The sequence below is a fragment of the Onychostoma macrolepis genome, chromosome 15 (genome assembly GCF_012432095.1).
Source record: "Onychostoma macrolepis isolate SWU-2019 chromosome 15, ASM1243209v1, whole genome shotgun sequence".
In the NCBI taxonomy this organism is placed as follows: Eukaryota; Metazoa; Chordata; class Actinopteri; order Cypriniformes; family Cyprinidae; genus Onychostoma; species Onychostoma macrolepis.
The window spans coordinates 26,554,199-26,581,844 of record NC_081169.1 but is presented as its reverse complement, the minus strand read 5'-3'; the positions used below and the strand labels follow the sequence as shown (position 1 = coordinate 26,581,844).

At 36.6% G+C, this 27,646-nt stretch overlaps 1 protein-coding gene across 1 annotated transcript in view; it reads right to left on the bottom strand.

Annotated features, from left to right (window-relative positions):
* The window catches only part of fat3a (FAT atypical cadherin 3a), a 153,980-nt gene that overhangs the window by 90,947 nt on the left and 35,387 nt on the right, over nt 1-27,646 (bottom strand). Inside the window, 2 exon segments of the mRNA XM_058745369.1 lie at nt 321-3,425; nt 3,428-3,659. Coding sequence (XP_058601352.1) covers nt 321-3,425; nt 3,428-3,659 — 3,337 coding nt within the window.

The window sequence follows — 27,646 nt, the reverse complement described above, 5'->3', positions numbered from 1 at the left end:
ACTCAGTGTTTTATTTTTTTTTTTTCCTTTCCGTATTACAGGCTCTATCTACAGCATATTAGCTGTATTCAGTACCTAGTGATTATGCAAGCTAAGTAAGCTACTTAAAACACCACAATAAGGTGACTCAGAAAAACCCTTGTGAGAAAAAAATGAAGATCTGTTACCTTACCATGTTAGCTCTTTACCTCACACTGAATGAAAGACTGCACATAACTGTACAAGGAAGCCACAACATATTCAACAAAATTTCAAGCACTTTACAGGACATCATTGAACTTTTAAAGAAATTCAATATGAAAAACATGATTAACACATACCTGTTTCTTCATCAATGGTGAATCTCCCAAGACCACTGCCGTCACGTATGGAGTACTGCACCTCGCCGTCCCTTCCTGTATCATCATCCCTTGCAGAGACCTGGAGCACAGAAGTCCCGATCCGAACACTTTCCTTTACTGATCCGTTCATGGCGAAGTTCGAGAAATATGGTGCGTACAGGTTCTCGTTAACATCCACCACCTCCAGTTCAACAAAGCTAACTGACAGGAGAGACACCGGTCGGCCTTTGTCTTTCGCTCGAACTGTTAGGTTGAAGAACTGTTGAGTTTCGTAATCCAGCTCCTTGGTAAGACGAATGGCACCACTAGTCTTGTCAACCTCAAAACGGCCATCGTGGTCGTTAGCGAGCGAGTATCGCACCTGCCCTCCAAGTCCCAGGTCAGGGTCTTGCGTATCCAGCCAGGCAATGACAGTGCCCACTGGGAGGTCTTCTAGTGCACGGGCGCTGACAACATTTGGGATAAAGGCTGGTGGGCAATCATTAACATCCTCGAGATAGATTTTAAGAGTTGTTACTGAAAACTGTTGAGCCGCTCGTTCTGCTCGATCTCGCGCTTCCACTTTTAATACAAAGAACGGAACAAACTCACGATCTAACTGACCTGCAACATATACAATCCCACTGGAGCTGTTGATACCAAACTGTGATGTGCTGGTGAGTAGGGAATACTGGATCTCGCCATTGAGACCTTGATCTTTGTCAGTAGCTTCCACTTGGATGACTTCGGTACCAATAGGGGTGTTTTCGGGAATGCGGGCCTGGTAGCCACTGTCTTGAAGAAACTGAGGTGCATTGTCATTTGCATCTGCTATGTAAACTGTAAGAAGCCTCCAGGAGGATCTTTGCGGTTGGCCTAAATCATACAGTGTGATGTTTAGAAGATAGCGATCTGTCCTCTCACGGTCTAGAGGAAGGAAGATGCTTATTACGCCATTCAGAATTCCAATAGTAAAACAACTGTCTGTGTTGCCATCAACAATGGCGTATAAAAGTTGTCCATTGAACCCAGTGTCTCCATCAAGGGCTTTTACCTGAAACACACTCGTGCCAGCTTGTACATCCTCACGCACAGTGATGTCAGTTGGAAAGGATTTGTCAAATTGAGGCGTTTGACGGTTCACAGAGAACAGGTCAATAAAGCCCTCCTCCATTTTGGGTTTACTGCTAGCTTTGGCTTTCTTCAGAAGTTTCTCAGCTAGTCGCTGGGCTACTCTGGTTTCGGTACAACTAAAGCTCTTGGGCGGTGATTTCCCTTGCACTACAGATATGTTCACAAACATGGGATCGGAAAAGTGTTCCCCATCTGTAGCAGTAATTTTTAGACTGAATGAGTTTTTGGGTGCCGCAGTGTTTAGAGAGTGATGTAAGGTCATGACACCAGAATCAGGATTTAAGTCAAAGAACCCTCGCTCATTCCCTGAGAGGATCTTGTATTTGACTAGCTCTAGCTCATCAATGTCTATGGCTGACATTGTGGCGATAACCTCACCTACCGGAAGGTCTCGAGAGATTACACCAACACAGGCCACTTTCTCAAATAGGGGTTTGTTATCGTTAACATTCTCTAGGTGCACAGTGACATTGACTTCACTCTCACGCCTATAAGGGGAACCCCAGTCAGAAGCACGAACCACAAAACTAAAACTCTCTACAGATGATTCAAAGTCTAGCTCTTGTGTTGTCGTGACTGCTCCGGTGAACTGCTGTACGCTAAAAGGTAACGGTGTCAAGCTAGCCATGCTATATGTGATGTACCCGTTTTCCCCATGGTCACCATCAAAAGCAGTCACCACAACAACAGTGGTGCCTACCGCAACACTTTCATTGACAAATACTTCATAAGACTGCTGAACAAATGATGGTGCATTATCATTGGCATCCTCAAGAATGACTCTAACCTTGACCCTAAGGTCACTGTCCACTTCTAAGACCTCTAGCTCAAATATTTCCTGTGTGAGTTGGGTGAGCCAACGTGCCGTGCTGATGACGCCAGTCATGGTGTTGATACTGAAGAACCCCGAATCAGTAGATGGGGTCAGGATGTACTCGGCATCATCTGGCTCTGGCTGGAGTTTCACAGCCTCCACAACAGTTCCAGGAGGGGCAACTTCACTCAAGAGGACCTCGTATTCGTCCTTCTGAAATGTGACTTCTGCCGGGGCTGGTCGAGACAGTCGTAAGTGCACCGTGTGCACAGCAGAAAACTTCTGAGGTGTTCCACGATCCCGAGCCTGCAAGCTGAGGTTTAATCCAAATGGATAACTGTCCCAGTCGAACTGCTCTGTTGCACGAAGGACAAACTCGTTAGATCCTTTCTGAGTGACTTCCTCATCCACCAATTCTTCACTTGGCATGTCTGTCCTTTCAATGCTGAAGAGCTCATGAAGGTCCCCAGCCACAATGCTCACTGTTTCAATTTCTCCATTCGCCCCTTCATCAAGATCCTCTACGGTGACCACAGCTACGACTGGGGACTTCTCAGTCCATACAGGTGCTAATGTAACAATACTCAGAGTGGGTACATGCTCGTTAATCCGTTCTACATGAACAAACAGTTTAGCTGTACTGCTTACTCCATTATTCCCATAGAGCTTCATTCCCCGGTCCACAGCCTGGATCTCAAGATCATAGCGGCTTTGAGTGACAACATCCAACTTCCCACTGAGAGAAACAACTCCACTAGTCGGGTGCACAGCGAACAGCTCCATTCGCTCCTTGAAAAAGTAATAGAACTCTCCATTTGATCCTATATCGGCATCCGTGGCAGTGACCTGAGCTATGCTGGTGCGTAGGGGTGTGCTTTCTGCAATGGTAACTGAATATGTGGTAGGGGAGAAAAGGGGTCGAAGGTCATTCATATCCAACACCTGCACACTAACTTTAGTCCAGGCCTCTAGTGTATCCCCCTTAATGGAAGCTTTCACTGTCAACAAGTAGTTGTCCTGAACTTCACGGTTCAAGATGGCAGCATTCCCCCCTTTGGTTCTTATCCGTAGGAAGCAGAAATCGCCCAGAGTGTACTCCTCGGCCTTGAAGAATCCTTCCTCATCCCCGGAGGTGATGCGGTACCTCACCTCCCACAAGTGATGTTGGAGAGGATGCCCATGCGCACCTGGCTGGCAGCGTAGGTGCGGGCGGCTGAGTTCTCGTAGACCGACGCATGGTACAGTGGTTGAGTAAACTGTAGGCGGGACCTTTCACTTTGGCAGTGGCCTGGAGGCAGAGAGATGAACAGCAAGAGGGCCAATTGTAGGAGAATGGCCCATATGTCTGCCCAAAGGGCCATGCTCACTGCCATCCCATCACCAAACCCATCCTGGAGACAGAGAGAGAGAGAGAAAAACAGAGAAAGATGTTAGGAAGAGCAGATGACATGACAGTACACAACCTGACCTTTCACATCTAAAGCTCATAGGTCACTAGGGATCAGTCAAAAAGATCAAACACAAGTAGAGGAAGTCGTGTTCCGAAGAAGGGCTGGTAGCCAGGCAACCGCAAGCCAAATGACATCACTACCCAGGTCTCAAAATGGACACTGACACACAATTATATACTAGAGAAAAACCAGGAGGATGCAATTCAGGAAAATTCACTTACACACATACTCTACACACAAGAAAAAACAGCAGGAGAATGCAAGTCAGGAACAAAATAATTATAGAGAACATAAGATCAAAAATATAACCCGTGAAAACGAAGACACACACACACACACACACACACACTCATTATATGACATGGTTTTAAAAAAGCTCTTGAGAAAGGACAAAATGTTGTGGATTCAGCAATATACTGGTTATGATAAAGTGCTGCTGGAGAGGAAGTGTCTGTGAATGTGGGTTTACTTAGCTATACTAGGGGAACAAAATTGTCCCCAGAAGTTAGCTGAATCTGACAAAGCCTTTGGGGACCTAAATTGGAAAAATAATAACAATAAATAACTTTTTTTTTTAATTCTAAAAATGCTTATGTTTTCGTTTAGGGTTAGTAAGTTATAATTCGCTTTATACAAAAACCATATCAGTCTAAGGTATGTCCTCAATTTGTTGTGTTTGTGAGTTCATGCTTGCAAGTAAGGCATTTTGCATGTGTGTGTGTGTGTGTGTGTGTGTGTTGGTATGGTACATCAACTCTAGTTTTAGACACTGATTGTTTTGTGTGTGCCCTGTGGGGCAGTTAGGATGTGTTCCAGTCCACAAAAATGCAATGCTGACCTTACCATGCACACACACACTGTCCAACTTTTGCCCACACAAAAACACACATGCATACACAATACACACACACACACACACACACACACAGAATGGAGTTGCTGTGGTCAGCCCACACATGACTCAGCACACACATACACACACATCCCCTTCCACCTCTAATGATATCCTACAGCATACTCACCAACTCAAGTCTCACAAATTGGAATAGGCACACACACACACACACACACACACACGAGAACTCAAAATGCAGAGATCAGCTTATTTTATTTCTCCGGGTCTATTTCTCTCGGTTTCTCTCTCCGTCACACTCTTGTTCTCTCTCTTTGTGTCCACATACACTGACAGACAGTCTGTCAGATTAAAACCAGCAGGCATTTTGGAGCATTCAAGGTTCAGTACGCAAACAGCGTCTTGTCTCCCCTAAAGCCTTGTTTAGACTGACCAAATCTCCGGCTCAGCTGGCCAGAGACTTTACACAACACAATAAAAACGCATATCATGAGGCCAACCCAAACACCGCAGTGCATAAACACATAGACACTATCAAAACTACCTAGCTAAAAAAAAATTCCATCTTGGTTACTGGTATATTAAAATGTCCAGTTGGACTTCTATACAGCAACTTCAAATGAGGCTATTGCAATTTTAACTATGCATTTATATAAATGTTAGCATAACCTATCTGGAAAAGTTCACTCAACATTTGTATTAGCAACCTAGCAAATCGTGCTGTTGAATATGTAGTCACTGTAACACTGTATGTAACATGTAAACACTGTTTAACCTAAGCTAAGGCATCAATATTACTTTGAACATTAATAATTACAATTACTTTTAGGAGTGATACAACTTCAATCACTCTCAAATAATGTTTTATTAAAAACTTTCAGATAATTCAAATAACCTTTTTTTTTTTTTTTAAATCAAATATTAATAACTTTATTAGAACCCCCATTAGCAATATTTGAAAAAATACACAACCTTTTTGTAACATTGGCCAATTTTTTGATTTTTTTTAATGTTAGTATAACTTATCTGAAAACATGCACTCAGCAATTTGTTGAATATGTAGTCCAATAAAGTACAGCTAAATATAAGGTAACACATCAATGTTACTTTGATCATTTGTTGAACAATTATTATTATAACTATAAAAAAACGTTAAGAACTTTTTTTGAATCAAACACAAATAACATCATTATGCCTTCCATTAAAAATATTTAAAAATAACACAACCTTTAAGTAAGGTTAGCCAACATTTTTAGAATGTCCTCGATGGGACATAAACAAAACATTGCCAACTATTCTATTAGTACACACTATTGATCATACTAACTCCCACAGTGGTGTACACACACACACACACACACACACAACAAAACACACACAGACACTAATTAACTACAAAAAACACAAAATATTATCAATAAAAAGCCATTATCCACATAAGCACAAAGCATTATCAATACAAAAAGCCATTATGACAGGCCACTGTCAATACATTTGCACACTAAAATAACTACATAACATATTTCCCAGTCACAAGTCACGCAAACATTAACAAAACAGATGTACTACGAGCCATGCTTTGCAAAATGCAGTTTGGAAACATTAATGAACTTGGGATCCTGTGTTTGGCTCATTCACATACAACAAATATTCTAAAGAAAAACTGCATTGAAAAATCATGCTTTGTGTTTTCCTTTCTAATGGAAAGTGTTTGTGTGCGTGTTTATCTGCTGATATTTTGTTATCTGAAAACTGCATTATAATCTATACTCTGACAGCACCGCATTTAAGAAAAGCCGCAGCGCTCCACTGCATCTGAATGCATGTGCGTAACGTGACAACCGATCCAATATTCCAAGAAACAGAGAGGAAGTGATGTAGAACAAAGCGCATTTCCATAACAGAGAGAATTCTAAATGACAAGAGTGTGTTTGAGATGTTCTGATATCCATAGACTACGGCATGATCCTTTCACTTCAGTTTCACATTTAAGAAAAGCCAGACTGACGCACTTCTTCTAAATGTCTGTATGTGTATTAGTGCTGTCACAATACCAACATTTCAGTAGTTGACACCTAATGCAAGTGAAATTTTATGACAGAAGGGAGAGCTTTTAACCAATTAGAAATGACCTTCAGTCAACCCTTACAAAAATTGGTGGTTTTATTATAGTAAAAGTGTAGTAACCATGTTTTTTTGGCAGATTTGGTTAACATTTGTATAACTACAGTTTTACTACAAATACCACAGTTAAACTATATGGTTAGTATAGCAAGACCATGGTTAATTTATGGTTACCATGGTTTAACCACAATAACCATGTTTTGTTGGTTTTATTGTTTGCAAAACCATGGTTAATGTTTTTAAGGGAAATTACCATAGCTAAACATCACCCAATAGGATATATACTGTATAAAAACACTTTGCATTATTATGAGGTTTAGTTGTTCTATTACATGTAACATATACAGTATGGTAGAAATACTTAAGGTTGAATTTATTTAACCTTTATTTAACCAGGCAAGTTAATTAAGAACAAGTTCTTATTTTCAATAACAGCCTGGCAGAATAAGCTAATGTTTTAAAAGATATGCTACATTTTATAAGTGTAGAAGCTAACCATACTAGCTTAGCATATTGTTAGCCAGTTAGCCTGCTATCATAGTATATACCCGAAGCAAGTTATGACACAACAATGCTGTCAATACTGTCAAGTATTACATATGTGACCCTGGACCACAAAACCAGTCTTAAGTCGCTGGGGTATATTTGTAGCAATAGCCAAAAATACATTGTATGGGTCAAAATTATAAATTTTTCTTTTATGTCAAAAATCATTAGGATATTAAGTAAAGATCATGTTCCATGAAGATATTTAGTAAATTTCTTACCGTAAATCTATCAAAACTTGATTTTTGACTAGTAATATGCATTGCTAAGAACTTAATTTAGGCAACTTTAAAGGCGATTTTCTCTGTATTTAGATTTTTTTGCACCCTCAGATTCCAGATTTTCAAATAGTTGTATCTCGGCCAAATATTGTCCTATCATAACAATAAGCTTACAGCTTAATAAAAATAACAGCTTATTTATTCAGCGTTCAGATGATGTATAAATCTCAATTTTGAAAAATTGACACTTAAGAATGGTTTTGTGGTCCAGGGTAACATATATACAACATTTCTCAGTTTGTTTACAAGTATTTGTTTTGTTTAACATTAGTTTAATAAATATAGGATCAATAACAAATGTATATAAAGGCTCATTTGCCTAGCTAGAACAAACCTTATGAAAACTATCCATGGTTTTACTATAGAAAAAGTGTAGTAATCATGTTTTTTTTTTGTTTTGTTTTTTTTGGTGGATGCATTTGTATAACCACAGTTTTATTACAAATACCATGGCTAAACTATGGTTAGCATAGCAAAACTATGGTTAATTTTTGTAAGTGTAGACACAATCACAATTAAGCAATATTGCAATATGTTTTTGAACAGGCAACAAAACAGCCACCTATTGGGGTCCAAGAAGACATGACTGGAATGGAATACGTATTACTTACTAAAACCTTGTCTGTTATTTAATGGCCCAGTCAGTCAATGACTTCACAGACAGCGGTTCTGCATGAAGGTATAGAAACTGGTTTCACACAGGCCTCAAAGGCACCATAACGTCACGTCTAATGATCTAGAACAAATTCAAGTGAGCTTTAGACATAACCAAGTGAATATTTTATGACTACAATGCTTGTTTCTCAGTAAAAACGGAATCACAAGTTGGACATTTATTTGGACAAATTTACTTACTCCCAGCCACTTCACTAGACATCAGTTTTATTCTTCACATAAGGATACATGTAATCAAAAATGGACCAGATGAAGGCATATAACTTTTACTGTCAGACTGCACTGAAGAAAGAGATTTATTTTTTAATTTAGCATTAACTTCTAAGTACTGGTATTTTTTGACATCCCTAGTTTTTTTTCTGCTACTGCTTTTGTGTTGTTGTTTTTTTCATCTGTGTGTGACAACAAATCCAATATTCTGAGTGTCGCATAGAGGAAGTGAGGGAGAACAAATGGCCATTTCCATAACAGAGGGTTCTGATGGACTACATGTGTGTGTGTGTGTGTGTGTGTGTGTGCTCGTTTTGGTGTCATTAATTGGAGCGGGATCTTTATTGCTGCTGGCATTGGTTTCTGTAAGCATCCTGTCAGTCTGAGCCAACGACCTCTGAACACACACACACACTCTCGTTTCCTTCACACATGCTGCGGCTAAACGGACAGCGCTAACAAGCACAGTGTGTGTGTGTTTGAGGGGACATTTGTGATTTGGAGGTCCCTCATGCAATCATGCGACCCGCAGAAGCAGAGCAAAAGCCCTCAGAGAAAAAGTGAGCGGGAGAGGGGGACAGTGAGTTCAAAGCTACCAGTGGAGAGCGTATGTATTATGCATAAGACAAAGAAAGGCAAAACAAGTATGTGAGAGAGAAAAGTTGTGTGATTCCCTCTTGTCATGTCCGGTCTGTTATTGTGTGTTGTTCTGGAGGGATGAGTTAAGCTGTGCTGTTTTATGTTCTGAGATGTGGTGCGTTCACTTCACGGGCTTTCTTATTGAATGCATCTTATGTGTGCGTGTGTGTGTGTTTGTGATCAAACATCAGAAAAACTTTTAAACACCCAACTTTTAAATAGACCAATGTTGAATACAAAGTTTGCTAAAACAGCAATAAATTATCCTGCAGTATTAAAAAAAAGCTTGAAATTTGTTGGCAAAAACATCTGAAAACGTATGAAAAATGTACTGTATGAAACAATTCACAGAGGACACTTTCAAACCAAGCAGATTTCGCTTCATCAATAGAGCAAATTCATGCACAAATCCTGAACCAGTTGTGAAATCTGCCTGGGGAAATATTAAAATGACTGGATTTCATCTGCAAATATTCACCAAACTATGATAAATACATGCTCCTTTCACCTAGTAATTACAAATGAAATTATATCATGTCCAGTGTCCACTGCGCTATATTTCTTAATATATACACATATCTGATATTATGGGTTTTATGGCAAGAATAAAGACTAAAATATACAACAGTTCATCTATAGATCTCCATTTGTTTGACCAATGAAATCCCATTGCCTTTCCAGTTAGTTGTAACTACAGAATACAATCACTTTGACTGAATCATAATGAATAATGAATCATAATGAATCAATAACGGATTAATAAGTATAATGAATCATTCAAGAATTGTGACTTGGTTTGAATGACTCATTGCAAAGAACCAATTTAAATGAATGATTCACTCACCTATTGAGCATTGCAATGGCTTGCGACCAAGTTTCCTTCTAACGAAAGCTATATTTAGACAATTAAATATTGTAGAGCAGAACAGTGCAAAAATGTAATGTCACTATAGAAATATAAATTATCTATAATGACTTTTCAGATTTTTCTGTCTACATCTTCTTCAGAAACAGTTTGTTAGAACATTATGGCAGTGTTTGAGTCCAAATCAAGAGTCCACATGCTCCAGAGACCAAAACCATGCTCTTGGACTTAAATCTCAGTTCTTGAATCCAAGTCCAAGTCCATATTTTTATGATTTTAGTCTTGTCATAGACTCTGAAGCATATGGACTCGGTCTTGACTTGGACTCAACCCTCTTGGTCTTGATTCAAATGAACGGGTCGACTACTAAACTGCATTTTGGTCAATACTTCACACTGTAAACTACAATTCTCTATGCATATGAACTGAACAACTTTCAAATGGTTTCTTCAATCTGCTTTGAGACTCCTTACACATTTTTCTCACAAAACCTCCATAATCACCACGTCTCTCTTCAATTCAGCTTTCCTCAGGACATCACTGGACCAATTTGCAGTCTAATAAAAAGGCCCTGCTATCTAGAATAAAACAATTAGAGGAAGAGCGACCGTTAGTTGCAGGATGTACATTGTCATCTATATGAATAAAATTACGTCCCTCGTTCCAGCTTGAATGAACTGCCATCTGAATGCATGATTTTTTATAACAGAGGAGCCATACAAAACATTATCCTTACCGTCCGTCCTCACAATCTGCCAAATTCAAGTTTTTCTTTCACAATAACCCTTTTAACCCATGTTCTTTGTATTTCTTTTCTAACTTGAGGGAAAGTACTTTGTATAAGCTTATTTGGACTTACTTTCCAAAGATTTTTCCTCACTATTAGGGGTGTGCGATATTGACAAAATTAGTTCTTGATATTTTTTCAATAACGATAAATAATTGTGTTTTTATGCTGGTACCTTGGCTGGTTTAGGCCTGTCATGGATAAATAAATATGATGCTAAAAACGCCAGTAGGTGGCGGCAAGTGACGTCTTAATTGAGTGATTTATTGAATCATGCATTCAAGCGATTTGTTCAAAATAGCTGATTTGTTTAGAAACGAAACTGTCTTCATTGAATGGATCATTGATTTTGAACTTGATTTTTTCAAAAACAGATTTTTGTCATTCAGGAAAGAAATACCGCAGTGTTCCTCTGAGGCTACGTTTACACTAGTGCGTTTTAATTTTTAAATCGCATAAATTTTGCTATGGTTACGCCTGTCTTTTACACTACTCCGGTATTTTCGACCCTCAGAAATAGAGAAATTTTTAAAACTCTGGGGTTGCGTTTCAGTGTAAACGGACCAAAACAGAGATTTTGAAAACGATGGCGTGGCTGCCCACATTCGCTCTGCGTATCCTTGACGACCATGTAAACAATAACATCATGCTCGTCGTTGTACCTGAATGAATGGTCATGTGATGTGTTTTCGGATAGTGTGGGCGAAGATTGTTTCTAAAAATCCAGTGAAAATGCTAGTGTAGACAAGAACAAGCTAAAGATACACTTTTAACACTTTTTGTTTCTGATAGTACCCCCTCTCTTAACCTAAATGTACCTTAAAGTTCCCACTCAAATGCCCTGTTTCCAGGTCTAGTGAGGAGAGCAAATGTTCTGCTCCGGCTTTGTTTGGAACTATTTTTGTTGATGAAACAGAAATAAAGAGACAATATTGTGTCTAAAATGTAACTCACTCAATATTAAATTTTAGTTTTTTGAACTGTTGTATAAAATTAATCTCTCAACATTCATATGTCAGCTCGCACATTTATTATCATAGATGATAGGGCCTAAATATTGCACATCTGTACTCAGTATATTTGTCTCGGCTTTAGGTTCGAATTTTACAAGCAAAATAAAACAACTTTCTTTATAAACACTGACTAAAATAGAGCAAGAAACAAGATACAAAAATAATAAAATGAAACCGAAAGAGTGATAGAAAAGGTTCATGCTGTCCGCCTTTGTGTTACAGTTTCCAAAACGACATTGTCCCTGTCATCTGTATCTCTGTAGGAATAATAGGCACAGTGAGAACCGAACCCTGCTGACATGAAGGTGCGTGTTCACGCTCAAGGTTATATTAAACATCAATCAAGCCGAAGCATGCAGACACCACATTTCTGTGTTCTAGTCCAGCAGTTATGTGTGTCACAGACACGCCAGTCTTCGTTAGCATGTAAAGCACCCTTCGTCCTTTAATATTTTACTTTGTGCCTTCACGGCTCTGCGGCCACAAACGTTAAAAGCGGGCCGTTCAGTCACTGAAGCAAAAAACCCATTTCAAATCAAAACACGCCCCCTAAAACACACCCCAATGAAAAATTTTAGAGAGCAAATCTGCACTTCACAGAAACAAGATTCCTGGTATAACCCATTTATTAATGAGGAGTAGGAGGATTCGTAGATTAAAGTTTTAAGATGCTAGCAAATATGAAAACATAATGTGAGCCGTCAAGATTTCAAATCGAGCTGTGGATGAAAAAGTTGTAGGCCTACTAATGAAATGAAACCGTTTTCAGGCTCTGTTGGTTGGAAACATAATAATGCAGACTTCGATGCACTCTGGGAGTTGTTATGGATAGAAAATGTGAAGTGCAGCTGGTGCTGTATCATTGTTAGTGTTGAGTTACTGTATGCTGAAGTACAGAGAGTGATGTTAACACCAGCTCTGTGATTGTCTTTAAAGGTGTTCACTGAGTCAAAGAACACTTTTATTATTAAATTGGTGTGTCACATTGTGTTTGGTTGTATTGTTTTGTCCTGGTTATGTGTTGTGTTGCTGTAAGGCTGTTATGATTGTGAATTTTGTCTAAAATTATATATATATATATATATACACATATATATATATACACATACACACATATATATATATATATATATATATATATATATATATATATATATATGTGTGTGTGTGTGTGTGAAGAGTTTATTTGCAAAAACTGATAACTCCATTTTTGTACATTTTCAAATTTTATTGTTATCATGTTTTTATTGTGTTTTATGGTGTTAGTTAGCTGCATTTTTTTTAGTTATTTTTTAACCTAATCAAAATAACCCAACTTCAGTTTGATTGAGATTTTTTGTTTTTAATTTTAATGTTAGTGTAAGTCTTCTTTTTTTTTTGTTCTTTTTTTTTTGTCATTTTTAGCCAAGGCAACATTCCTAATTGAGACCAGGGGAAACATTACAAGTGTTCACATTTCACTCTGTTGGATCGTGACCAGGTTGTAAGTACTGCTTCAAAATGCCAAAATAAGAAACAGAAGCAAGAGACAAAAAATAGAGAATAGGCAATTTATTGAAAACTGCATTTAAACTCAAACAGGCTGTTCATCAGCTGATCAAAGGTTTAAGACCACAGCCTTAAAAAGTTCAAATCTGTTCAAAAATATGGCTTTCATGTCAGGCAGTCACACTGTCATGACCTCCTGATGGCAAAGGCAAAAAGTCTTTCTGTCTTTGAACGTGGCAGGATTGTTGAGCCGCACAAGCGCCATCGCTGCCGAGGTTGGACGCAGTAAGACAGTCATTTTACATTTCTTCAAAGATCCTGAGAGTTATGGGACAAAAAAAGTCAAGTGGTAGACCCAAAAAAAGATCAGGGGAACATGCAGGATGGTCCAAAAGAGCGACGTTATTCTCCTGGAAGAGGTCCTTCATCAGGCAGTTGTTGTGAACTGCAGCGTTGTCCTGTTGAAAGACAAGTCAAGAGGGATGCCCGCTGCAACATGTCCACATAGCCAGCCACTGCTTGACGCCCCTGCACAACCTGAAGCTCCATTATCCCATTGAAGGAAAAAGCACCCCAGATCATGATGGAGCCTCCTCCACTGTGCCGCATAGAAAACATCTCCAGTGGGATCTCCTTGTCATGCCAGTAACGTTGGAAGCCATCAGGACCATCCTTGTTCAAATTTTCTCGTCAGAGAATACAATTTTCTTCCACCTTTCAACACGCGGTGCGTCTTGGACGGTGAGGGCGTCGAGGAGAGTTGAAGTCAGGTCAATTTTATGGTAATGAGCTATGATTACCAACGATTGGGCGGCAACCAATCAGAATGTAGAAGTCCTCCGCTTGAGAGGAGTCCAGAGAACACAGTCCTGTAAACTTTGGTTCCGACCACATTAGTTCCCAAGCATTTTCACGCTAGAACACTTGTTTTTCAGCGGTAATGCAATTAATTTGCTCAAAACAACACCGATTTGACCAACTGGCATTTATTGGTTTATTTCGTTAGTAAACATGTAACTATAATTGTCGTAACTATAAAGTTCTTTCCATTGATCAATTTCTTACTTTCACAATTAAAATATTTCATGAGGTTAATGTATACCCTACTTGTGGTCAGTCTGCACAAGATCAACATCCTTTTCGGCTCCTTTAAATACAAGACCAAGCGTTCAATCGTCAGATCTTCAACAAATCTTTCTACAGCGCCGTTGGCAGGGCAACGGTGTGAACGCACGGTTATGGTTATTGGGCTGCAGTCAGCATCAGTGAGGGCCTTAATTTGGGTCGAGGATCAGCCTGTGTCTTCACGGATAGCCCGTCGGATCCTCCGGTGCAGTGCAGGTGATTTTTTTTTGGGTTATATCACTTGACATTTTTGTCCCATAATTCTCAGGATCTTTTAAGAAATGTAAAATGACTGAACCTCGGCAGCGATGGCACGTTGCGAGAGCCTTTGCTTGTGCGGCTCAACAATCCTGCTACATTCAAAGACAGAAAACCTTTTTGCCTTTGCCATCAGGAGATCATGACAGAGTGACTGCCTGAAGGACCATGACATGAAAGCCATATTTTGGCGCAGATTTTAACTTTTTACAGCTGTGGTCTTAAACTTTTGATCAGCTGATGAACAGCTTGTTTGAGTTTAAACGCAGTTTTCAATAAATTGCCTATTCTCTATTTTTTGTCTCTTGCTCCTGTTTCTTCTTTTGGCATTTTGAAGCAGTACTTACAACCTGGTCACGATCCACCAGCGTGAAATGCGAATACTTGTAATGTTTCCCCTGGTCTTAAGATTTTGTTCAGGAGTGCATATGTCTATTTTCCATTCACAGTGAATGAAATAAAATAAAATATTAAGTAATAAAAAATTTAATTTTTTACAAAAAAGATTAATGACATTAAATAAAAAATAAAACAATGCAAGCATTATTAAAAATAAAATAATACATATTAAATGAAATGAAAAATAAGCAATATTAAAAATAAATAAAATAAAATTATATAAAATGAAATAGAATAATAAAAATAAAATACTAAAAATATAAAAAAATATAAAATAAAAATAATACAAGCACTAATAAAAAATTTAATACAATTTTAAATAAAATAAAAATAAAATATAAACAATAGCAAAAAAACAAAACAAATATAACAATACAAGCATAAGTAAAATAGAAAAATTGAATTAAATTATTAATATTAAATAAAAAAATTAAAATACAATAAAAAAATAAAAAATTAAAATATTCACAAATTATGTAATAATTGTGACAGGCCTATGTTGAGGCTTTGTTGTTTTGTGGACTGTGATGTTGTGAACAGTGAGGTTTCTGTTGGATTTGATTACATCTCTGTGTTGTTGTGAGCGGAAATCTGAGATTCAGTCACAAAGACAGTCCTCCACACAAACACACACACAAACTTACACCATAAATCTCCGTCTTGCACGTCTGTACATCTTTCCTCTCCAGGAGACAGCAAGTCCTTACACACTACTGCAGCTTTCACCTACACAAAAACCTCAGCGTGCCGCTGGAATAACAATACGTTCACTATCACACACTCGCACGTAAACACACTTCACTTCTCCTGAGGTGAGACGACCTACTTCTCTCCTTTACAGCACTAAGGCGATTGAGAGAGAGAAACCTGACAGAGAATCTTCCTTCTGACCAGAAATCCTCAGAGACGTGATCCTGAGGCGGTCAGGAGAGTTAGTTCATCTCACACTCTCTCTCTCATACACACACACACACACAGAAGGATAGCTCATATGCCGAACCCCCAGAGAGCACGTCAGTTCTGCTGTAATGGAAGAACAGAGCGATGAGAAAAAAAAGAGCATAATATAGAAGACAGAGAGAGAGAGACAGAGGGAGAGGGGGGAGAGAGAGAGAGAGAGACAGATAGACAGAGGGAGAGGGAGAGAGAGATAGATCCTGAACAGCTGCCAGCATTTATCCAATCCGTCCCTCTATGTCCCACCAACGGAGTGACCAGAGACAGTCGTGTTGTGCATTACTGTGTCGGTCTGTTTTCTATTCTGCTGTGTATTCTATTATGTATCTCTATTGTGTTGTGCTGTTGAGTTATTCTGCAGCATTGTGCGTATTGTGTTCTGTTGATGCTTTGTACTGTAGTGCTGTATTGTTATTGCTAATTAAAACTGAAACTATTAAAATGGTTTTCATTCATTGAAATAAAGCTGAAATAAAATAAGATGTAAATACTAGATGAAAAACCTAAATGAAACTTAATTGAAAATCAGAAATGCTGTCTCTGCAACTAACTAAAGTAAAATTAGTTTGTTGCTAAATTATTTTAAAAAATTACTAAAACTGAAAATAAATAAATATAAATAGATTACAAAATAAATATACAGAAAAACAAATAAATAGAAATAAATGTTATTACATATTTTAAAAATAATCAAATAAAAATGACAAAAGCACATCACAAAATTAAACATTAAAATAAAACTGAAAACAAAAACATTAATTCAAAATATTAGTAAATACTATACTGTAAGTGTATATAAATACTAAAATCACTGCCATTGCATTGTGCTTTTTTCCATTCTACTGTGCATTCTATAATGTATTTCTATTGTGTTGTGCTGTATTGAGTTGTTCTATAGAATTACTGTATGTTGTTGTGTTATGCTGTTTTCTAATGTATTGTGTTCTGTTGTTGCTTTGTAGTGCATCTCAAAATAGTTTTCATTAACTGAAAGCTGAGATAAAATATAGAAAATTTTTTCATTAAGTGAAATAAAGCAGAAATACAATATAAATATTAGAATGGAAAAAAAAAACATGAATAAGAAAATTAGGATTGTTGCCTTGGCTAAAAATGAAAAAAAAAGAAAAAAAAAAAGACTTACACTAACATTAAAATTAAAAACAAAAACAAGAAAATAGAAGCCAATTCAAAACATTATCATTTAAATAACACTAAAATCACACTGCTATAGTTTTATTTTGTTGCATTCTTCCGTGTATATTGTGTTCTATTGTGCTTTTGTACTGAGTTTATTGTGTTGTACTGTGGCACAGTGGCATTGGACGGTCGATAGTTTGAAGAAAAGAGTGAGAAGAGGACAGGGAACGAGGGAGCTGGCAAAGGAGGGAAGAAATGGTGTGATGAGAGAAAATGAGAACACAGGAAGGATCAGAGCGTGATAATGAAAGAAAAAAATGAGCAAGAGATGACCGAGAATGAGTAAAAGAAAAAGGAAATGAGAGCAGAGAAACCACAGAAGAGAGATCCAGAAAGAGAGAGCAGCAGTGTTTCTCTTAGCAGGAGCAGTATTTCTTTTTAATTTGCCCTGCTGTAAAGAAATATCACAGAATTTATTGAAGAAATCTCGGCTGCTTGAAAGAAAGAGAGAGAGAGATGGAAGAGATTTTGACTGCATAAGCACGCTCAAACTCTCACTGGAGGAATTCTCCTTTTGTGTTTTTAATTGTGGTCACCAGAGGCCTCATTGGCTGTTATCACGGCTCTGCTTATTGGCTGACAAAACACTGTTGTGATTTGATTGGCCCCCTGAGAGACCCCGGCAACAAACCACGCCTACTTTCCGTTAGGAGCTTGTTATTATGCAGAATCTTCATGCTGTGAGATCAAAGTTGGCCTGCACATAAATTCCCAAGCAAATTTACCTTTCACACTGTGTTGGTGTGCAATATTTACATCTTATATGCATTTCATTAGCATTTGCCTTTCGGAGCGCTGCCTAAAATCAAGGATTTGCGTCTGGAAAATTGCCTAAAATGTGTCTGCGTTATAATGAGGTTAAAAAAAGCAGACTGTAATTTTGGTAATTAATAACTGCAAGCTGTTCTGTTTTTCTTCCTTTCTCTTTACTTCCGCCTGTCAAATTAGCTCACTCTATTTCTTAAAGAAAACATTAATGTAGTGTAAAAATCCTACAAAAACCTACTTAATATACAGCAGGTGTCGAATATGTGAGGTGCCGCAGATGAAGACAACACAATCAAGGATTGAAGTTGATTAATTATCATTAACCACAGCAGAGAGTGAAAAAAGAAGATAGATGAAGAAAACTTGTCAAGACAAACTTTGATGTTGGCTCAAGGAAGTCTGGCTAGAAAGTTTGAAGTGGTTTTAAAATCTTGAGGTGTGAATGTTTTAAGGCCATGCAGTCTATCAGACAGAAAGAACGATAGAAGGGCACAGAATGAACAACAGCGAGAGCAACAGAGAGAACGATAGATACATAGTCCTAACGACAGAATGATAGAAATAACGACAGATGTACTAGATGTAATAGATATAACTACAGACAGAAAGAACAACTGATAGATAATGATATATAAAATGATAGGCTATATATAGCATGATAAATAGATATAACAGACAGAATGATATAGACAACAACAAATTGATAACAGAACGATATATAGAATGACAAACATACAATGACAGACAGAACGATAGACAGATACAATGATTGATATAATAGCAGACAGACAGAACGACAGACAGATATAACGATAGATAAAATGACAGACATAACAACAGACAGAATGAAAGACAATGATAGATATAATAACGAATATAACGACAGACAGATATAACAACAGATATAAGAGACAGACAGAACGACAGACAATGACAGAATGATATAAACAATAAACAGACATATTGACAAACGGAATGATAGATAGATACTGTATACCGATAGATATAGGTCACACATACAATGACAGAGATAACAATAGATATAACTAGAGAAAGATGATAAATATAAAGACAGACAGACAAAACAACAAATATGATGATACAGTAGATATAACGACAGACACAGAACAGACAGACAATGCTAAATATATTGATATACAGAACGGCACAGTTAACAAAAAACTTAAATATTCTACAGTTACTTAAGTACCTCACTAATTAGCAAGTTTTTTATAAACGCAATAAAAATACCAGTAAATACAATTCAGAACTACAGTGATTTTACCACGGTAAAGGATGCTCTTACAGATTATGCAACAATCTTATATATCCTTATCATACAAATCGAAATAAGGCTGTATTGACAGTTTCAGTCTCAGAATCTATAATGTCTGATGCCCACGTACGTTATAACGGCGTCTCATTATGAACACACACAGAGACACAGAAGCTTCCCGTCCCAGTGCGTCATGGGAAATCTCAGCCCCCAGAGGATCAAATTCCACCTCCTTTTCCTCGCTTTCTTTCTTTCTATAGTGCAATCTCTACTTCTCCCTGCTATCTGATCCTCCCTTTGTTACTACTGCTGCGAGCAACTGAAATTTCACACGCTTGTCAAATCACACTTATACACTTCACACACACACGAACGCTTCATATAATGTCTTGAATAGACATGACTAAATACATTTATGCACTCCAGCTCTCTGATGTTTTATATGCGCACAAACACGTTTAATTAGCCATCTAAACGAGGACATAGCTCAAACCAACTACAAATCCCAAACCTACAAGAAAACTTTTGAAATATTATTCATCGTTTAATCGTTTTTCCAAATGAAGACATCTTCGAATATCTCTAAAGGGAGTTTTACTCAGATTTACTTCAGTTCTTATCCTCAAACTATAACTAAATCCACATACGTCAAAAGGCTGATAGCATGCAATGTATTAAAGTTCCAGGCGGTCTTGATTAAACAGCAATAACATTTTGAAATCATACATCATTAAAAGAAAACTCTACATTTATGAAGCCTTTTGACATTCGGTAACTCAAGACACACACACATACACACAATCTGGAGAGTTTCCATATGTGTGATCGCAAATAGCTCAAACACACACACACACACACACACACACACACACACGCAGTAAGGAAATCTGGTAAGTTCATTACATATAATGGAAAGGCTGCTGCGGTAGTAAGTTGTAGAAAGAGTATCAATTACATTGAAAAACAAATGACACACACAAGCACGCTCGAGGTCTATCTATGTCACGTCTGCTCTGAACACCCAAATAACCTGGGGCTAAAGTAAAATATCTCAATCATTTAGCTTATTATAGTCAACAGTCTGCAATAGCCATTACACCGAGTGTGTGCTTCTGTGTGCATGCGCATGTGTGTGTTAACAGAAAGGTAGTCCAGCTGGTACTGAACTTTCTAAATCTAACACTAGGTAAGAAGAGAAACAGATGAGAAAGGAGAGAGGTCACAGAGGCGGAATTGTTGGCCACTTTTGGTCAGCTTTTGAAAATCTGATCCCAAATGCGATGTATAGGTTAAGTAAGTATTTTTCCATTTCATTTTCACCATAGGGATTTCAGAGAGGCCATGCAACACACCAACCAGCTCTGAGGTGAATCGCAAGATTATAAACTTGAGTTTATACAAAAAGCATATGGAAATCTTACAAAAAGACATAGGTAAAATTAATGAGGTTCATCAGTGAATAAACTATGCATCCTGTGATGCAGTGCACATGATGTAATTGAATCAAAAACAAATATAATATTGCCATTTTATTAAGTATATAAACAGCACATTTTGAGTTTATTGCTAAATACTTAAAATATGTGTAAATATGTACAAATATTTAAGTTGTTTGAATGGACACAATGCCATTCGTAATGTTTTATATAGCAGTTTCTGTTTCCATAAAAACTGAGATGTTAACTAATACTATTAAAAGAAATGTTTTCGTTAATTGAAATAAAGCTGAAATAGATTAAAAATTTACACTTAAACTTAAAAATGCAAGTAACGTAAAATAAAATGTTGCCTCAGTAGCTAAATGACAAACTTTAAGGTGAAGTACCAACATGACTAAAACTAAAATAAAAACAGAAGCTAAAAAGACAAAACACGCAAATGACTGAAAATGTAAAAATAAAAGTGGATTCAAAACTTGGATATAAATTACAAAATTAATAAATACAATAATAATAAATATATAACATAAAAATAAAACTGCATCTGGATTATGAATTGTTTTTCACCAGGAATTAAGCAATTAAACATAAAAAAAACATATTATTATTAGAATTATAATATTATTATTATTAGAATTATAATATTATTATATATATATATATATATATATATATATATATATATATATATATATATATATATATATATATATATATATATATATATATATACACACACACACCTTTCCCTATTGGCGATAACATTTTTTAATTCAAATTTACGCATTTGGCAGATGCCTGGATTGCTTACATATCATTCAAAACATCATAATACTGCACATATGTTCTTCCATTTTAAAAAAACATCTTCACGCAAAAAATCCACATGGAGTGGAAAGCATTTATATACAGTATATACTGCAGCAGTGCATAAAGAATTTAGCATCAAAATGATTGTCAATACATAAATCAAAATCATTTTTCCTATATGTTGGCAGAGACAAATCACAAAACATCATACAGGGGTGCCGCATCTAAACGCTGCTCATTTGCATAAACTTAAACTTTGTCATGTTATTAAACACACCCTCGTTAGACACATCGCTCATGTCATCGGAAATCGTGACTCTCATAGAAAATGAATGATTGCGGTTTGCTCTGTCGCTGCAAAACAATGTACATATATGAACGCCCCGTGAGACCGAGAGACTGTTTTTCGTTACTCTTTTCCATGGTTTTCTACTTTTTGATATCTGTCTCCACAAGAACTCACTCAGTCTCGCTCTCTTTGTCTGCAGGTTAAAGGGTTATCAGTGAGGAGAGTGCACTCAAAAGTGAGCAGCGTCTCTAAATGTCACACACACCCCCACACACACATTGTCTGTTGAGAGGAGGACTGGTAAATCACTTACTATAAGCAGGTCGCCTATGTAACTCAAGCCTCAACAGAACACACCCTGTTAACCTCCACACACACGGAGACAGACAGTCTATACATAGACCAGACATTACAATACATTTACACACACCAGCAGGCAGACCAATATTGAGATGGTTGGTAAGACACTGATTGACTCGTCTCACATTCTCTCTCAAGAGGAAATAATAATTAAATACATTATGCACAGACACACTAGATTCATTTTGTCTTCGGCTGCGGGACTACTTACTATAATTTCTTTCTTGAGATGTGAGGAGGCCGAGTTCAAGTTCTTCCGTTTAATCAGAAAAGTCAATAACTGTATTTTCTCCTCTTGCTGATTGTAATTACTTTTGGGCATTTCTGTTGTGGGCTTTTTGCACCGGCGGTCAGTAGATCAGTGGCTAATGATTGGTCAGTAGACCGATTTACAAAAGGAATCAATGATTTGAGTCAAATCTTTTAAATTAATCTTATAAAAGTAGTTCAAAATTCAGAATAAACTATTGGTGGATGAATGGGACTGATCTGATTGTTGGTTTTGGTTAAAACTCACTCAAAGGGTACTATACAAAAACACATTTTTGGAAAAAGCAATTGAAATGAGTCAGACTTCCCAACACTATTGAATACTGACTCAGGAACTCTAAAAAGACATAAAATAATCAATAGTTTTCCATTCCATGTTCATTGAAACAAACTGTTTAAAAAGAAGTGATTTGTTGGAACGAGTCAGAGTTCAGCAGATTCATGACAAATGATTCGCTTTAGAACAAAATCATTGTTTTGAGTCAAGTCTTCTGAACCAATCGAAGCAGTTCGCGAATATGACTGAATGATTCTTTTAAATGATGAATCTGACTGATCAGATTTTAAAGGATTCACTCAAAGGATTCATTAACTAAAATTATATAAATAACCAACTATCTGTTTTACTTTTAACAGCTTTTTAAAATTGTTTGTTTCAAATATGATTTGTCCAAATAAATCATACTTCCCAACACTAACAGTCAAGAAACCCATAGCTACTGATTATCCAGAGTTCAGTTGATTCATGGCAGATGGTTGAAAAATGTACAAGTGAATCGTTGTTTTAAGTCCAAACTTCTAAATGATTCAGTTGAAGCAGTCCACAAAACAAAATGAATAATTCTGGGTGATTCTCAGGTTCATTGAAACAAACTGATTCATTAAAATGAGTTGGACTTCAACACTATTGACTAATAGTCAACAAATCTGTAGCTAACGACTGGCCAGAGTTCAGTAGATTTGTAAAAGATGATTGCCGGTTGAACAATTTCAAGTATGAGAATCATGGTTTAGGATCCAAACTTTTAAATGATTCAGTTGAAGCAGTTCACAAATCAGACTGAATGACTCTTTCTGTTTGCGAGTTAATCACAGGATTTCCGAACACTAAAATGGTGCAAAACGCCCAATTTTTAAATGTTCACTGAAACAAACCATTTAAACATCAAAATAAGTCTGACACTATTGTACTAATCTGTAGCTAACAATTGGCCAGTGTTCAGCAGATTCGTGGAAGATGATTGGCCAACCAGACAGTCATCAGATACGAATCTACTGACAGTTGGCCAAAGCTTGGTAGATTCGCAGCTGACGATTGGTTAACTTGTGCTGTAACAAGTTGATGACAACATAATGCCGTTTAAATTAGCCTACCCTTTCCTGTCTTTCTTTTTCAGGAGGTTTTAATGGACCGGGTCAGGTCACGCTCTACAAGTTCAACCAGTAAATTTGCACACGCTGTTCAGGAAACCTTCACAGACTGCCTGAATTTTTTCATCCTTTATGTCAGGATGAGGTTTTTATATAAGCCAAGTGTGGTTTTGAACCCACATATTTGGATACATCGGGGTGCTGACAGCTCCAGACATTGTATTTCACTAGCGTAGAGTAAAAACGACTAGAATAAATGGAGAACTTTAAAGCTGGTAGAACGATGCCGTGGATGTCCTTTTCTGGCAAATATTCCAAGGCAGCTTAGATTTGTTACGTATTTCTGGATTTGAGCAGAAAGCGTGTGACGACTTCTGATGTTTGTACAGTGGCACTTCTAAAAGCCCTGAGAAATGTATCAACACACTGAAGTCGACGCTAGTGCTCCAGTTCTCACACAGACACACTCTGTGACTTCCAAGGACAAACTCCAATCAAAGACAAAACTGGGCTATTTTACGAAAGCACGTCTGAAGGACAAAGGCTATTTCCCACCTGTGAAACGGACGCACGCAGGCGCGCAGAGAGAGAACTCAATACAGGTCAGTTTAAGGTCTAGTCTATACGTCTACTTTATCTGAGAGATTAAATTCACTCTCTTCCATACAAAAACACTCACTTATCCTGCGTTTCTGTGGAAGCACACACACCTGCGAGTTATGAATTCCCCAGCATCTTTTAAAGCTCTATTAAATACAGTTTAGATTCATCACAGTCTGATACTTGCACAGAATAACCCTTTTATATTCATATAGCAGAGTAATGAGGTGCGGATACATATATTATCTGAATCATTCAAGTACAGGGTGCAGGAAAAAACCTGGTCTAATATGATTCATTAACATGAAATTAGACAACAAGATAAGGCCACTCAGTTCATCTAGGAAGAACATCCTCTTGGGGGGGGGGTTGTTTCTAGCAGCCAATTATGTTTATAAATGAATAAATGAAAGTGAACCTATTTTCGTCAAACCTCTGAAACTGTCAATAATGTTAGAACTGATAACCGCTATAAAAAGGTACGAACCACAGGCTATTTTTCCTCACGACAGAGTTGTGCTGTAAAATCGATTCTGACTGCATTCAATTTATAAGGTAGAAAAAAGTAATTGTAATGATTTAATAGATTCTGTTCAAGTGAATCTCAGCAAACAAGTCAAGAAAAAAATCTACAGTATAGTATAGTATAGTATAATATAATATATAATGGCTAATATAAATTTTAAATATGTTATATATTGTGTGTATGTGTGTTTTATTTTTATTTTATGTATGTATATATAAATAAATATATATATATATATATATATATATATATATATAAATATATTAGTGCTGTCAAACAATTAAATCGCGATTAATCACATCCAAAATAAAAGTTTTTGTTTACATAATACAAGTATGTATGATGTGTATATGTATTATGTATATTTAAATACACAGACATGTACATATTTCAGAAAAATTGTATGTTTATATATTAAATACATTTATTATAATATAAATTATATGAATATAAATATAAACAAATACATGTAAATATTTTCAAAATATATACAGTATGTGTGTATTTATATATACATAATAAATATACACAGAACACATTATGCAAACAAAACTTTTATTTTGAATGCAATTAATCGCGATTAATCGTTTGACAGCACTAATACACACACACACACACACACACAACTATATAAGAAATAATATTTATTCAACATGTAATTTCATGTGAAATGTTTCTGGGAGATCTACTGATTTGGGAGTAAATTAACCATGCAAATTTTGGGTAGCAGCCAAGCCTATTTAAAAAAAAAAAAAAAAAAAGCAAAATAATCTATATAATATCAGACAACATTTCAATATTTAACGTTGAAGAAATTCAAGTTTCAACTAGATCAACATAAACAAAAACTAAGACTTAAAGAGATTTAGGATGCATTTGGATAGAATCATGGATGCGTTAAAATCAGGAGACTACAGAAACTGAGGGTAACACAAAGTCCAATTCAGCCGCGCCACACCAACATTGATCCAAGAACACTTGGACATGTGTCTCAAGTCTTGGGACAGGCCATGACCAGGGATTTTCTTTTAAACTAAGTGGGTGGTGTGACATCCACACAAAAAGCGCATCAGATCAGATTAAGGAAGGGTACCAACAGAGATTCGTTTGTGGCTTGGCCCGTCGAGCCGCTTCACATTGAATGATAACTTCAGCAGGACGGAACTGAGAGGGTTTTTCTGTATTTTACACACTCTGGGTTCCAAAACCCGGCACAAATTGGGATACTGCAACTGTTTTCTGATGGAACTCCTGGACCTTTTCCAAAAGTGAAATCTCAGACTGGATCCGGTTTGGCTCTGTTCATTTGGACGGAGTCCTAAAAGACGAGCCTGCGGGTGGTAAACAAAGCCATGCTGCCACAAACACATTGATCGAGACGGTCATCGTACAGCACACAAGCATTCCTTTACAGAATATTAGGAGCGTTAGGAATAGATAGGACCCTACTCTCATCACAGTTATCGGCCATTGACTTTCATAGTATTTTTTTTCCATACTATGGAAGTCAATGGCTACTGTCAATTGTTTGGTTACCAACATTCTTCAAAATATAATGTTTCTGTGCTTAACAGAAGAAAGCAACTCAAACAGGTTTGGAACAACTTGAGGGTGAGAAAATGATGACAATTTTCATTTTGGGATGAACATTACATTTAAAAATATCCTGTGTGAACCTTTATTTGGGGGCTTTTCTCAGCATTAATACATGCAATTAAATGCAGTTAACTGAATTAATTAATCAGCATATGATATCAATTTGATTACTAACAACATGATTTGATTTGGTAATTAAGTGGTAATTACAGCTTGAGCTATGAAGTTGGCCATAGTTGTAACTCAATCCAAGGATTTCGACTACTTTCTACGAGGTGGAACCTTATGAACTACCTGGATAATTCATATAGGAACAGGTTATAACATGAGTTTTGATGATGTTTTCTTATGGAAAATACATTTTTAGAGCACTTGCTAATCTGTAATATGTACCAGAGACATTTCCTGTCAGATGTTAAATAAAGATGTTTATGATTTAGAATGCATGTAAAACTGCTATTTAAAAGATGTTTGTACACAGCAGATGTTTCTCAAATTAAGTGCTCTTTAAAAGACGTCTTGGAGATATAAATGTGCTGTCTGAGCAACAATCCAATCCATTTTCAACAGACGAAGTCCTGTCCAGCATTTTGTCTCATTTGAGAAGACGTTTCGATATACATAAAAATAAGGAAGACTTATTGCACTTTCCATTTTATGCCAACTTTAAATGCAAAAAAAGTCCCTTATTGTGCATGATTTATCAGCGAAAGTTATTATTATTATTTTTTTAAAGCCAATCACTTGTCACAGAGAAACCATTTTCCAGAATCCAATCAATATTTTATTTTAATTTATTTTATTTTAATGTATTTAAAATGTATTTTATTACAATTTATTAATTATATTTACTTTAATCCATAAAGTCCCCAATTTTTCTCATTCAAGAAGCAGTCTCCATTTGATATACACCAAAACAGAGAAAATGATTGAAATTTGCGTTTTGTGCTAAAAAAAAAAAAAAAAAAAACTTATTTACTTTAATTTCTGATGGAAAATTTTAAAAAAATAAGCCATCCCTAATTGTACACGACTCATCAAAACAACTAAAAAAACAAAAACATTCTGCCTCTACGATGACTTATTGTTCTTATTTTTCAAACCTTCATTTCCAATGACCTGTCACACATCAGAAACCACTTTTCACAATCCAATCAATATTTTATGTATTCATTTATTCATTTTACATTTACTTTAATATT